Source organism: Gallinula chloropus (assembly GCF_964237585.1).
Source record: "Gallinula chloropus genome assembly, chromosome: 3".
NCBI classification, from domain to species: domain Eukaryota; kingdom Metazoa; phylum Chordata; class Aves; order Gruiformes; family Rallidae; genus Gallinula; species Gallinula chloropus.
This window is the reverse complement of record NC_140087.1, coordinates 27,036,286-27,052,404: the sequence shown is the minus strand read 5'-3', so window position 1 is coordinate 27,052,404 and position 16,119 is coordinate 27,036,286. Positions and strand designations below refer to the sequence as shown.

At 43.6% G+C, this 16,119-nt stretch overlaps 1 protein-coding gene across 2 annotated transcripts in view; it reads right to left on the bottom strand.

Annotated features, from left to right (window-relative positions):
• Window positions 1-15,322, bottom strand: part of AIG1 (androgen induced 1) — a 122,842-nt gene extending 107,520 nt beyond the window's left edge. For both annotated transcript variants that reach the window (XR_014617207.1, XM_084262265.1), the window contains exon 1: window positions 15,110-15,322. Coding sequence is in view for 1 of the 2 variants with exons in the window: in XM_084262265.1 (XP_084118391.1) it covers window positions 15,110-15,250 (141 nt within the window). In the remaining variant the exon portion in view is untranslated. The remainder of the gene's footprint in view (window positions 1-15,109) is intronic.
• Window positions 15,323-16,119: the final 797 nt, after the last annotated feature.

The following is a 16,119-nucleotide window of genomic DNA, read 5'->3' as shown; positions in this document are numbered from 1 at the left end:
CTCCTTCACTGCAACTCACTCACCCTTTATGAATTTTCAAACAAATAATGAATATTTGAGAAAAAACTGTCCAGCACAGTGAAGCAATAATCCATGGACACGAAACACATTCCTCATTTCTCTCCCCATTCAGCTCCGCAGCTACATGAAGACAGTAGCACAGTAAACAAGCCTCCTCCTCCTCAACACACTTCAAGTCATTCTTCCCACACACAGCTGCCACTATCATGCATATTTCAAAGCCTCCATCTGGGCCTGACAACTGTACCTTCCTTTCTTCCAGCCAACAGAAATACACGTCCTACTCAAACAGGCATGGACAATATCGCGCTGTTTGTTTCAGAAAAGAAGCTGTTCCGCAAGTAGGTCATGTGGGTGGAAGCCCCCATGCTAACCTACATGCTTACCGTGTAGCTTAGAGCTACCCTACATTCGTTTTTCCCTCTTTCCAGCTAGAAACTGTCTCCAGGCAGCATGGGAGAATTCATGGTACATGTCCAGGCTGCTGAATGCCTGGTCCTTCTGGATAAACACCTACTGCTCACACAAGGATTAACTTCACAGTATACACCCAGCAGGTTGAACATTTCCCAGACTCTTCATTTATGCCCCATGTGTGACACAGTGCAGGTAACCCCTCCTTCTGTCCAGAAATAAGCAATAATCCCCATGGCTGTTACAGACTGCGGGTGCCCTGATCTCAGCATACACAGGGGCCGTATCTCTGGTTTGGGGCCTCTTTCTTTTCCTTCTGAAGGCCAAGTCTCCCTGCTGCAGCTACCCCTCTCAATGCTGTGCTGCAGCAACCACTCGCTCTGCACCCACTGCAGCAGCCTACGCTCCATCATTCTATGATTTAAATAGCTGTGTCTCTTCCTTTCTCCATCAGCAGCAGCCTGGACTCAGCTCACCCTTCCTGACCCTCAAATGCACCTCCCTACTTCCACCAAGCAAACAAGCACCCTGCCTCTCCCCATCTCTTGCTCTGCAGCAGTGGGGTAGGCATGGGTTGAGGGCAGTATCTGTTGCAGCACGGGGAAGGGCTGAAGCCAAAATAGTATATGGCTCTTATCTTGGAGAGCACAAGAAGGTGGGACCAAAACAGGAACTATCTTGGAGTCAGGCTGCTCCTGCTCCACCAAGGGGTAGCACATGCCTTTGTTCACACCTGATGGCAGTGTCCACACACTTCCCATCTCTCTGCGGACAGAGTAGTAATTGAGTAACTGGGTGAGACAGGTCAGACTGGCGGTGGTGTTTGGTTATCCAGACAGTAACTTCAACAGCCAGTCTCAACTCCTGCCCCACCCTGCAAAAAAACCCAGAGGCTCAATAGGAGTCATCTATGGGCAGCCTCTCTCCCACAGATTACCTCCTGGACCATCTGAGATTTAAGGATGCTTTAACGTACAGGTTACACAACTAAGGTAATTCCTTAACATACTGATTACGCAACTGAAGTAATTCTTTAAGGACTGTATTGACTGTATGTCCAGGCAATTTCAGTGTCTTGCATGCTGGGCTTGCATTTGGTTTAAATCATGCTCCTCTGCAGAGAGATGTTGTGAGACTTAGTTATCTAATTTTTCCTAAGTGCTTTGAGATCTTGTAACAAAAGGTGCAGTGGCACTACAAAGCAATTTTAGTCTAAGAAGTAAGATGTTTGCTACCAAGATTTATTAATTCTGTCCTAAAGAGAAATCAGAAGACCCCCATCTAAACATGCACTGCTTCTTTCTTGGTAGATGGCACCTGAAGGAAACGGGACAAAAATAAGTATCCATAAAGCGAATGAACAAGACCGGCTATTTGGAATAGGGACTCCACCGCTGTTTACATACTTACCTCTGCTTCTTTTTTGGAAGAGCACCAAGGAAGACAATGGCAAAGCGAACTACAGTGGAAAGATAGTTTGCACCCTGTGTACTCATTCATTTTAGGTCATACGGAAAGAGATGTAGCCTAGATCTTCTGCCACTTTGCAGCCACTACCTGTCTTCCTACTCTAAGAGCATTTCCAACAGACTGAGATATGGCCTTAATTTTCCTTAAGCTGATCATACAGGTTTTAAAATTTTTCTTTGATATTTGTCATAGTGCTTTGGAGGTCACCCAGGCATTTTATGCAGACTGCTGGTACACTTAATCATTTCAGTGGCTTCCTGCAGTAAATCAGGAGACATTATATTAATAAAAGATGGGGCTGTTCCAGGTCTGATTCATAATGCTGAATCCCCATCTACCTGGCTTAAAAAGAGTCCTTTAAAAAGGTCAGTTTACTCTATGGAATTCTGAATATCAAGGATATGTCTCCCCTCACCCAAGATACATAGACTCAAGGCTAGCACCCTGACAGGTACAGAAGACACCGGAGTGATTCAGAACGAGGGCTAGCAGCGGTCTGCACCACAACCCAGCCAAAGAGACCTTGTCTGAAAATGCACCATGGAGATACAGGCATGCCGTGCAAATCAGCATCTCATAAAACAGGTTTATCTCCATCAATGTACTTCTTTGTCTGGCAAATGCTGTTTAGTCACATTAATTGAGCACAAGACCCAAGACGGGCAAAATACCAGGTCTAAGGGTAAAGGCTGGCCAAAAGTGGACTTTGCTTGTACCATATTATTATGTGGTTATTTCTTCAAAATACTTATTAATTCCTGCAATCAGCATGTACCTAATTAAAAAATAAATTTTAAAAAAATGAAGAAAAAAGATAGATTAAACGTTTTCTGGATTTGACTTGTTATCACATCCCCTACTGGTATGAATTTCAAGTTAGTCTGATTTTGCTATGTCACACAGCACAGGTTCAACTCCTATGAAATAAGGGTAACATTGATGAATAAGATGCATCTTTCAGTACGATGTTGTTCTCATGACATTGGTCTTACCCTTGCTAAAGGAAAATTAAAGAAGTTTTCAATTAATACAGCTGGCAAAACATTTCTGTATAACGATTTCTCACTGGAACAGCTGATTCCTTTGTACTGTAATTTTGTCCAAGTATCTTAATGAAGACAATCAAATGTTTTGTTTTCGCTTGGTCAGTCCAACTGCACTGAAACCATGAATTTAAAATACATTTTCGAATTTTTTTTTCCCCACAAGAAATTGCGAGATTGACTTTTTCTTCCCATCTGGAACAAATTCATAATTTCTAAATTTACAATCATGCCAGAAGAGACGTTAAAAAAAACCCCAAACCCACAAAAAAACCCACCAGAAAAAAAAACCCTAATAAAAAACATTGAATACTTTTGGGACATATCCTGCAGGGTGCTGAAAGCTCTCCTATTTCTAACTTAAATGTAGCATGATGCTGAGAACCACCTGAACTGCAAGTCTGACCTCAGGTCTTGCACAAGCTAAGCAGAAGGCATGTGGGCCACACCGAGGGAACACATTCCAATTAGCGGCCAGGAGTAAAGCCACCATACCTCTGTAGCTCAAGACCCCTCCAAGATCCACAGACCTAATGTGACATTTTATCATGAGGCAGTTTACGAGCACTGGTTCCAACGACATGCCACACAGATCGAATGGGGCAGGGTCAGAGTCCCTGCCAACAGCGGCATGGAGACCGAGGTGCTCCTGTCGGAACACCGCACCCAGCTCTGCGCTGGACCCAGGAAGGCGAACCGGGCGGGTTACAGACACTAAGTGGGTCATATGTCAAGCACTCCTTGTTCCAGCCATCACTTGACTATTTGGCTGACGTACCTTGAAAGACATTCTTGAATCTAAACCACCTTGTCCAGTCATAATTTTATTGGTGTTGCCTTACATTTTAGCAACCTGATTTTACACCTCTGTTTCTCTATGTGCCTACTGGGCACGTGTTCAGCCTTCCTACCAGTTGGATGTGGGAGTCACGGAGCCATATCAGGCCCATTTCTATCAGGCAACCCCTAAAAGGAATGAATATGCTTCCATGTGAGTTTGAGTAGAAACTTACCACCCTGAAATGCAGATTTCTTTCTTCTCCTACATCTACACTGCAACAGGTGTGTCTGCGTTCGCTCCCAATCCACCCACGCTAACACGGAATAGGTGCTTATGTATGTTCACATATTATAAGGAAAGCTTCTGCTATTAACTGCACCAGCAGCCAACACACTGAGCAATGCTTAAAAACATCTTTGTCCATCTCACCGAATGCAGCAGATTTCAGATCAGACCTTACAGTGATTATTACAAAATAGGTTTTCTTATTAGGAAATAAAAAATTTGATTTAAATCATTTTAGCATCTCATTTAAAATATGTAAATTATGAAAAAAGAAAAGATGTCTGAATAAATACTGATTGCTGATTCCATACATTGATTTGATTTTTCAACTTAAACATCAATTTCTACCAAGGACTGGCTTCTGAACTGGAAAATTTATCATAAAGTATCAAATGGCAAACTACCAAAAAGTGACAAGCTTTTAACACCATAATAAACATTAGGTTCATGATCCATTATGCTTAACACTTATGGGAGTTTTTTCCTGTAACCAGGATGCTTAAACATTTGTTCAAAAACAGAAAGCAAAGCTAGGAGTCTTATGTAACAGCATCATTTCACAAGTGGTTTCTTTTCAGGCTCTCACCACACCAAAATCAAGCTTTTCTGATGGAAGACGACTGATTCTTCCTTATTTTGAGTCAACACAGGGTGCTTTAAGAACACTAGAGAATGAAACTGAGTAGGTCTGGTATTTGGGAAGGAAATGATTAGGATGCAAAAGAAAACCCAAGACAGTGAACGGACCAGGGGAAAGACAAGATGTGTGAATGGTGCGGAAGGAGTGTAAGGAGTACGGTGGGGATAAAAAAAGCAGCACTAGACAGGAACACACAGGCTTCCAGAATACGACTGACTGGGTGTGCAACTGTAACTGGGATACAGAGCTGAAACATCAAGGAGACTGCACTAGGTAAGAAGAGATTGGAAGGAATGGGGAGAGGGGTGTTGCACGGGCAGGTTCCTATAAGAAAAAAGGGGCAGAAAATATAGTGATAGTTAACAGCAACCTGAAATGGAGGAGTCTGACTGGGCGGTATGGGGCATGAATGGATCAGGGCAAAGTGGAAGCACTTTCATTCACAAAGCCAGGAGTGGATGAACAGAATCATCCCTTGCACACCTTCAAAGGTGTTTTGCTTATATGTTGTGAGTTGAGTTTTAAAAATAAGAATTTCAGATCCCACTGGCTCAAATCACCAAAGTAACAACAGGTCCCTCTACCCTTTTCTGAAATACATTCTCATAAAACACATCTCATAATTTTAACTTAACCTTATAATTAATGGTGAACAAACCAGCTTTGAAATAATTTGGCAATGTCATTTTAGTAGCTTCTGCCCCAAACCACGAGGAAAAGAAAACAAAACTTAGCCTGAAATGCCATATGACTTAATAGCATAGAATATAATCTCTGGAAATTCAGAGGTGTTTAGCTTCTGAAATCATACTGGCATTGAGTCAAGGAGATTTAAATACTAATCCTCTATAATCATATGTTAGAATTAGAAACATCATTAGCTTCTTAATAAATACCGGAATATCCATTTCTAGCCATGGTAGGTCATGAGACAGCTGACCTGAAAGCTGCCTGCTCTCTCTTGTTAGCTAGAGTTCTTTGACGCTCAGAAACTTCACAACCTCTGGTACCTCAAACCACTGCAACCTTCTATCCATGGTTCATTAACTGCTCATCTAAGCTGACTTCAGCAGCAGCAGGCCAATTTACTCATAGATGTGTGCAGCATATGGAGACTACAGCACAGTGTAGCTTTCATGAACCGTTTGGTATTTTCAAATTATGTGCAGCGGAAGTAAACAACTATTATGTCAAACGTACACAAAGGTGGATATCCACCTCCAAACACCCCAAATCCCATTCAGTCTCCTGAATTCTCTTCTGGGTTGAGAATTGGCTGTCGGACAGACCTCGAAGAGTGGTGATCAGTGGAGCAGAGTCTGACTGGAGACCTGTGACTAGCGGTGTTCCCCAGGGCTTGGTGTTGGGTCCAGTCCTGTTCAATATCTTCACTGATGACCTTGATGAGGGAATAGCATCCACCCTCAGCAAGTACACTGATAACACAAAGCTGGGAGGAGTGGCTGACATGCAGGAACACTGCACTGCCATCCAGCGAGACCTGGACAGGCTGTAGAGCTGGGCAGGGAGAAACCAGATGAGATTCAACAAAAGCAAGTGTGGAGTCTGGCACCTGGGAAGGAATAACTGCTTGAATCAGTACAGGCTGGGGGATGACCTGCTGTTGAAGAGCTCTGTGGAGAAGGACCTGGCCAGCCCCTTTTCAGTGTTCTGTGGAGACAGGACAAGGAGCAATGGCTGTAAGTTGGAGCACAGGAAGTTCTGCACCAACATGCGGAAGAACCTTTTCACAGTGAGGGTGACAGAGCCCTGGGACAGGCTGCCCAGGGAGGTGGTGGAGTCTCCTTCTCTGGAGATATTCCAGACCCATCTGGACGCCTCTCTGTGCAATATGAGCTGGGGAGCTGCTTTGGCAGGGGGGATGGACCCGATGATCTCTCGAGGTCCCTTCCAACCCCTATGATTCTATGTCCAGTTTAAAAGTAGGGTGCTGCACAGCAGGTCCTCACACCAGAGGTTTCCTTCATGACTCATGCAGTCTTAGGACTCAAGTCCTGAGACCTACAGGAATGCAGACAATTGCGTCTAATCCACAGGCAAATTTGCAGTTTAGGAACACAGCAATAACAAGTAAACTCAGGTCAAGAAAGTTTTCACAGCATGGAGCAAACAATTTGTTTGTAAGCTGAAGTGAACAGCAGACAGGGACCTCTGCATCTGTTGGTGCATATGGCTTCTGAGGACAAAGGTTTGCAAGCAGCCTCCGCTGAGCAGAAGCATACTAGACCAAACAAGTTACATGCAGGGAAGTGGTCCCGTGTCACCAGTGTGTGAAGGAGTTGTATGTGGGGACACTATGTGGGAGGAAGAAATGGGGGAGAGGACAAAGAAGAGGAGGATGTCTGAAGGAGCTATCACAAGCTGCTTTAGCAGAGAAATACCAGCCACTTTGTATCTCCACCCCTGGTTTTCCAATACTTCCTCCTCACACCCAGCAGTCAAGTATCTAAATACCAGTTTGGCACAACACAAGGCCATCAGCATGGTGCACTCCCTCACCTACTCAGCCCAGGTACAAAGTGCTGTCATCTACTGGATTTCCCCTTTCTCTTCCACCTTCTCTCCTTGCATCCTTTACAGAGCTGAGCCTGCACAAGCATTGGCCGTAAACAACCTGCATCTTCTCTAGGGTCAAGAGTCCTATTGCTTTGTCTCAGGATCACACAGAGATGCTAGACTGAACATCAGCTGTATGACATGCTTCCACCACTTCAGCCACAAGCCCATTAAGTATCTTGTGGAGAAAAGATCCCTTTTGCATTCATGCATTTTAGCAAGGTATATAACAGCATTTAAAGTCAGAAGTTTCTTTGTCTTCCTTTTGCATCTGAGCAGGTGCCTTTAGGAATGAAGACATACCACCTATGCTTTGCATGTGCAACTCCCACTCCTAATGAATTGTAGTAATACTAACAATAATAATAAATAACAATTTGTCACTTATGTGTTGCCAGGACCAGAAGGCTTCAAGACAACTGATAAAATATATGCAAACAGAGGAGGGAGGGCAGAAAAAGTAAATGTACCCTCCAGTACAAAAGACCTAGGTTTAAAAAATACACAAATATGGGCAGCACTTCCCAAAATAAAAAATAAGCCAATAAATTCCTAACAGAATAGAACTGAAATTCTCTGCTGTCCCAGCACAACCAACAACTCAACAGTCTGAAGTGACTAGCAGCATTTGTAGAGGTAAGTTTTAGGCCTTTAATTGTTCCACTTAAACTAGTATGTTGCAAAAACCCACCAACCCTTGTGCTTTGCTTTACAACTTTGCAATGAATTAGCAGGGGATTTGACATTCTGCTCTTCTGCATATTCTCCTCTAGTTTACCAGGAGGTACCAGTTTTGTTTTAAGTTACACTGTAGAGAGTTCACAAGCACTTTGAAACGAGGAATCTGACAGGCAACTGCTGCAGAAATACCTAAGCTACTCAGCTGTGCACAGATTTATGTGGAAATTACTATATAATTGCACCCTTTGGCAAGTATTTGTTTGGAAATCCCACTGTAAACAGGATGCTTGCAAAGGCAGTGGCAAGACAAGATGTTCAGGGAATGCAACTAGAGGCACTGAAATGCTGCTCTCGAGGGAAAACCACATGGACCTGCCTAAGTTGCCAGAAGGAGCCTTTATACAGCTGAAATCAGTTTCTGATTTTCTCCTGGCTTTTCCTATGAGCTTAACCTGCTTCCATCTAACAGAATCTCTAAATTTTGAAGTAAATTGAAAAAAAAACCCAAATAACAACCAACAAGCAGTGCCAACTATATGCCAAGGGAGTGTAAAATATCCTGAGGTAATTGGCAAAATGATGATGAAATCTTCTAAATGCTTAATCACAGTTCTAATTGGGAGAGGGACTTTTTTTTAAGTCTTAAAAAAAACATATTTATAAATTTTAATTTTACTTTAGTTTCTTCCTCTCCGAAAAATCCATAAGTTTTACTTCAGCTTTCAAATTTTTTTATTTTTCTTCAGACTTGAGTTTGCTTTTCCATCCACTAAAGTTAAACACAGCTTTTCAGTGGCAGCAAGCTTAATTATGTCGAGTTGAAAAAAACCTTGCATCGTACATAGTAAGAGTAACAGACCATAGGCTGTCAGGCTTTGAACAGTAATAACAAAATCAGAGCTTTGGAAACTACAGTATGGGGGGAAAACAGAGTTATTCAAAGAAATGCAGGTAAATAACGCAAAGTTTGAAGAAGCTTTCATTAGAAGGAAGAAAGCTTTTCATATTCACCCATTCAAAAAGCAAGCAAGGAGTTTGTGCTTCACCTTGGCCACTTCACATTGTCAATTTTGTTTCTCCCTCATACATTGTATAGACACACACACACACACGCACACACACTTGGCCATGCCAGGTGAGAAGACCAGACCTCAAATTCAGAGACTTTAAAGAAAATAACCCCACACTGAGAGAATCTCCATGTGTGTGCTGCAAGCAATAACATTACTTTTGTTTGTGAACTTATTGCACGCCAATATTTGTTTCACTCTTGAATTCTGCAGAAAGCACCCAAACCAGCAACCACTGTCAACATTTACTGACTGGAGTTGCATGAACACTCAAAAGCTCCACATAACAAGGAGTTCTCTGCTGTTCAGATCCCCAAAATTACTTTTGTAGAATGTCAGAGGGGGTTAAATTTCATTAAGGTTTTCTGGGGTTTTTTTTTCTATTTATATATTAAAACAGCTTCATATTTTGTTGTATGGTGGCATACTGGCACATCTGGATTTTTTACAACCCAGTTAATAAGATTTTTATCATGGGAGTGTTTCCTCATTTTCAGATAGAGTCAAGTTGTTTTTTGAGGGTTTTTTTTTTAGCCTAAGGACAAAGCAAGCGACTACCAACACAGCCTTCTACCCTACAAGTCTTTATACATTCTCAAGTTCATATAACTGCAAAGTTTCAAGTGGAATTTTATTTTTATTAAAAATATTTTTAATTAAAACACTAACTTTGAATTTTTCTGTATCAGATAAGAATATTTTTGACAGGTTATATAGTAATATTTACTACAACATAACAAGATCAATCTCAAAATATGTTTCTTGTATAAGCTTATATGGCCTCATTAAGATAAGACAAATATACTTATGTCAAAATTAGACAGATTAAATATTTTGTTATACATTCACAACAAATAAGACAACTCCAACTGTGACTTCAGCACAGAACACTAATATAGAACACTAGGTGTGTTGTCTTTGTTAGAACTAATTATTTCTAAAAAATAACTATTTTGCCATATGGAGGCATATAAGATTATCTGAGTTATCCTTACCACTATAGTAAAATTGTAAAGAAATCATTCAATTGTAACACAACATAAATAGGATTTTTTTTTCCAAAAGGGAACAGAAAGACTATTGCACCAACTTCTTCATCATTTGACATTGTCCTGGCAAAACTCTACAGACTTCACTGGTTTAAAACACAGCACAGTTACCTATCACTTTCATACTCCAAGGTATAAAATAATATTACTGACATTAGTTAAATCTATCATCAGTAAGTGATCCCAATTTGTCCTCTCCCTCACTCTCCTTTCCCTTGCCAACCCTACTGCCAACGCAAATATTTCAAGATATCTATAACTTTCCTAAGAATTCCGAAATTAAATGTCCAACATATTTAAGTCCAATTGTAAAAGGCATGCTAATGCAATGTGAAATTGGAACTCTTCACTGCAGTGCTCAAATTCCACTCAATTTGTAATAGGGCTACCAACAGCAAATGGAAAACATGCCCCTAGGAATAAGGAATGGTGATACTGCTACATTTTTATTACTGCATCCATGGTGTTATACATAACAGTTTCTCTGACATGTTTACAGCCTAACAAGGAAAAGAAAGTTCTAAACCATACATTTATTAATAGGCTCCCTTACATATATCACTGCCTTTCTCTCACATACATTAAGCACCATTAGGAAACCTCACCTTGCTACTCCCTCAAAAAGTGATCTCTTTCTTTCTCTGTAAATTGATAAACTCTCTGCTGACTGTACTCTCTGTTACAGTAACAACTCTGAGACACTTCAGAGTTTGTGATGAATTACCTGTGGGAATAATACATAGTAATATTTTACACTTCTTTAATCTCTTCACCCAAAAACCATAAAACACTTTAATATGAGGCTAGCTTTACAGAGGATGAAAGAGGCAAGCAGAAGGTGAAATTCATGTTACTAAAGGAAATCATGGAATAAAGTCATAGTTATATTCCACAGAGTGTGGAACATGTTTTTGCTTTTCTCCTCCGTGTTGTGGAGCATGACTAAATGCAAACTAAGCAAAAACTACCTATAATTTTCAGCCATGCTTTGTTAAGCTGCTTTTTTCTGTTGTTGTCTAGACAATGCATCTCTAGACAGCAAGCTTGTTTTGTTGTTGCTGTCTAGATGATGTAAGTAATTAAATACACTAAATAAGTAAATGACAAATCTACTAACTCTAGTTTCTATTGCTATTGTTAACAAGCCCTTCTAAAATGAAAATTGATAAGAAATGAACTAAGTTCTGATTGATTTATTTAAACTTACTCAAACTAAACCTAAAGGTATTTTCTGCAAAATAAATGCAATGTGCACTAGCAAAAAATATGCTGGGAACAGAGCTATTACCTGTATTTTGTAGAACTCGATCTGCCAGACAACATATAAAAGTTCATACACAGACATCCTGTTATTTCTTTCAAAGGAATAATAAAAATATAAGGCCTGTCAGATTTATATACGAGCAAAATCAATACCTCCCTAGCTTTGGCTGCCCTGAATCAAGTCATATGAATTCCCCCATTAACATTCTGTTATTCAAAATAGGACCATTTATCATAAAACATAACACTTGAGTCTGCTTATAAAAATCTAGCCTTGCTCTTTGTCTCTGTAAGAGACAAGAGAACAACAAACTCAGCCTCTGCAACAACAAGGACCTGTCATTTTAGATAAGTTGTTGCCACGGATCCATGTATCTATAAAGGCAGGTGTGTGGTTGCACCCTATGCAGGATCACCCAGTTATCTTTAACTCAAGTACTACTACCTTTAATTCAGCTACTTCAACTAAAGCACAAAATGACGAATCTAACAAAGGCAGCTCTACAGCAAATTTCAGGCACACGTCTTGAAATACCCCGTCTGAATCAGGTTCTTTGCTGCTTTCATAGGAACTAACTTTAGGGCTTGGCTTGTGCTGTGAGGCTAAATGAAGGCAACATCATGTAGTTTTGAACTAGCCTGAACATTCAGTTCATAAATTTGATCTGCTGGGCCCACTGATTGATCTTGGCAACAACTCTTTACGTCTTCATACCTCAGTTTCCCACTCCACAAATGACAAAAAAACCCCACTGCTCTCTTATTCTGCAGTGTTTTGGAATACACAGATACTAGGCAGATACCTTTACCATCTTTTGATTAAGTGGGGTAAGTATCTACTGGCTCTACATACCAGGAGAAAGTCTGAGTGGAGAAATGATTGCTAGTAGCAACAGTGATGAGCGTCACCAGTGTAATGGCAAAACATACTGCCAGTAAACTCCTTCATAAGCCTGAAAAATATTCCATTGACACGGTCATTTTAGGGAACATTGTCACTGCACTCACAACTGTGAAAAATGTGAGTCAGTCATCAGAATCACAGCAGTTAAAAGAAGCCATCGTTCGTGCTTATTTTCTTTCTTAATTCAAGGACAGAGGAGATCGAGTGCTAATATTGGCATCCAAGAAAATCCTAGTTAGGTACCAACATCCAAAATACTACGGATGGACAAGGGATGGGCAGGGACATTCCAGCCTTTAGCTTTGTATTAAACAACTTCCTCTTAATGCTCAATTTCAGAAAACTGTGTGAGGGATCTAAGTCTACTCTTCAGATTAATGTACACATTCAGAATGCTTTACTATGTCTTGTGTTTGAGAGCCCAAACTACTAATTTTCCATATTTCAATTCAAAATCGTATTACCGGCAGATAACTCTAAATCATTTCACACAGCAACTCTGCAAAGCCAGCAACCTAAATCTCCAAGACATTTATTGATGCTGAGGCTAAAATGTCCCTTTACAAATGGACAGGTGAAAAAAATCCAAACTACTTTTCAGATTCCAGTCACAAACTCACTTTTCTCAAAAACTAGCAGCAGGTTTTGGAAACAGAAAGAACGTCTATGTGCTTCTGTGATGTCAAAGAAGAAATCTCTGCTTGTGGAGGTACAATCTGTAGCAAGAACACGTCTGCCAAGACTCTGGCATTGCTGATATTTTGTCTAGACAGCCTTTGAATGTGACTGACACAGGAACACTGCACATGGTTGAGGAAACTGGAACTTATGGAAGAGCTTTTCAAGACTTACTGAACACACGGCATTTTGGAAATGTGCCTAACATCCTCCAACCACGCCTCTTGGTATCCTCCTCAGGAATCTAACAGGTTTTCTTTCTTCAAGTCTCCCAGTCATCCCAGGAGACAGTAAGACAGATTTGCTTAGATAAAATGCTACCGTGGCCATTTGGACATAAATAAATATTGTTAACAAATGGAGAGATCTATGTGCACTGGTTAGTCCCTGAGAAAGGCATTCAAGTCACAGAATCAGAGAACAGTTTGGGTTGGAAGGGACCTTAATGATTACCTAGTTCCAACCCCCCTGCTGTGGTGGTTGAATTGTGTGTAATTTGGAAGGATTGAAGGCTATAAGGAATTGAGAACCTTTTCTCAACCGTCAGACTTGACTAAGAGAAACACATGACAACTATTAGTTAAAGGAGAGGAAGGAGTAGCTACAGCTGATAACTGCTCGAGACATTTTGGAAAGAACTACGTATTTACCTTGACCTTTTGGGCTGTGGCAGAAGTAGCCTGAACCAGGCACATGCTTTGATGGGAAAGTCCACATGAACTTGCCACAGACAGCAGGCTGTAATTTTTGGGAAATGATGAATATCATGTAGTGTCAAATGTTATTTTCACTGTATGACAGCCTCAGTTCACTTAATCCTCAAGCAACTGTCAGGGCTAAGAGAACAGAGAAAAAGGTGAAGGAGACTCAAAGACAAGATCACTGGCTTTTAGCTTTTGTTGGTTCGCTTCCAATTCAACTGACACTAAAGTCAATAGCTCCCCCCTAATTCACTGGGATTTGATGCGAACTTCTATCAGTTATTATTACTGACAGTATTGTTCATAAGATCAAAAGACAAAAAAAATAGATTCTAGTTTGCCTTTCAGAAAAAAATCAGGCCTTAAGATGCTCCTTTACAATAGCAGCAAAAGCACTACTTGTGGCTGTAGATCCTCAGTGATCCAGCAAATTGTTGGCACCCAACAAAAAAACTGTCCCAGCTAAATGCAAAACATGGTATGTGCTTCTTGTCTCCAAATAAAATATGGACATTGGTGAACCTTAGCTTAATCCCAATACAGAAATTTGCACGCTAGACCTACCAGGTTAATAGTGTTTGAGTTTCGTCTCCAAACTCACAAACTCAACCTACTGACTGGACATGAAGCATGGAGGCAATAGTAGCAGCACTCGTGAATCTACAAGGAGGTTCTGAGTGAGATTTTATCTCTGGGAAGCACTGAAATACTTGCATTTCAGGACTTCTCTGTAATTTAGTAGGAACTGCAAAAATTCTCGCCTATTTACAGTGTATTAAAAAAAAAGCAAAAAACCCAAACCCAACAAACCAGTAACTATTTTGAGCTAGGTACTAGGTGTAAGCTGGCTATCATATTTCTGAACCAGAAACCAAGCTTCTCCTCCCATCTCTCCTCATTGCCTCCCGCCCCTCTGCACTAGGGAAACGCTGCTGTAGAGGCAGATGGGCGGGGAAGCTCAGGGGGAATCCATCCCAGATCTGGGCCCTTACGAAGAGAAGGGAAACGAAACATCTTTTGTTTCGTAGGCTCTTCTATGGATTTGCAACCAAAACGAACTGGGTCCGTCGAGCTGCGTTGCCCCACGTTTCTTGTGTGGCTCTCACACACTTGCACCTATGAGGGATGGGTTCCTCAGATGGGAGCAAGACGTGTTCTCTATTTTGACAGCACACGGGAGACAAATACTGGGACCGGCGGGTCGTGGCGTTTACTGTCAGCCATTGGAAAAGGCAAAACACGGCATCTGCACCGCGGGGGCCGGGCGGCAGCCGCACCTTCCCCGCGGCCCCTCGGCGCTTTCCGTGCCTTTTTCCGGTCAAACCACCCGGCTCCGCTGCCGCGGTGTCCGGCTGGCTCCTCTCACGGCAGGCCCTCGGAGTCACAACATGTCGCCGTCCCCGCTTTAAGGTCACCTCATGGCGCTGCCGTCGAGCAGGGCCGCCCCCTCCGGGGGCTCCCGCGCGGGGCCGCGGCCGTTAAACGGGCAGCCTGAGGGAGGGGGCTGGGCCACGGGCGCCGGGGACACTTACCAGGTCTATGAAGGTCAGAAATTTCCAGCTGCCTCCATAGGTCTGATGCGCGGGCATGTCAATGGCCTTGTAATTGCACAGGATGGAGCAATAGGACAGGAGGATTGCGGCGCGCAGCACCTGGCAGGGCACCAGCGCCATGTTGCACGCTGCGCCGGGGCGGCCTCGGCGGCGGGCTGGGAGCCAGGACGGGGTGCACTTCCGTGTGTGAGTGCGTGAGTGCGTGTGTGTGTGTGTGTGAGTGTGTGTGTGTGCGCGCCCGTGCGGGCGGGACTCCGAGCGCCTCCGCGCCGCGTTCGGCCGCGGCCGGGGCGGAGCGGAGCGGGGAGGCCGCGCTGTACGGCGGCTGGTGGCAGCGGCGCGGGGCAGGCGGGGTTGGAGGGGGGGTTGGCGGCGGCAGAGCGGGCGCTGCTAGCAGCAGGCTGGCTGAAGAGCACGCCGTAGCTCCGCGGCCGGGCCGGACGGGAAGAGCCCGGGCAGTTCCCGGGGGAGCGATGGGGAATACCCCGTCCTTTCCCCTCCCCGCCCCCGCATCGCCCTCTGTCTGGCGGGCAGGCCCCGCTGCGCCGCTCCGCTCCGGCGGCGGTCTGTGCTTGCGGCTGGGGTTGCGGCGGCGGGGCCCGTCCCGAGGGACGCGCGTCCCCCGGGCGCGCTGCTGCGGGAGGGCACGGGTGTGAAACACGGGCAGCACATGATCTGCAGAACCTGGGGCGCCGCGTTTTGAAGTAAAACAACCCCCAAACCCCAAAAACCAACGCATCAGTGTTTGCGCTTTTTAATCGGTGTATCGTGAAACGTCGCCGCGCGTACCGGCTCCGGGCACCCCCGGAGTGGCGCGCAGAGCCCGGCCGCTGCTGCCGCCGCCGTAGCGGCGGCCCGGGGCGAGCAGCCCCCTGCGCCATCAGCTGACCGCGCCGGAGCCAATGGGCTGCGGGCGCGCGGCGGCCGCGGGAGCAGGTGCGGGGCCGCGCGCCCGAGAGGGGCCGGCGGGCCCAGCGGGGTCTGGCCGT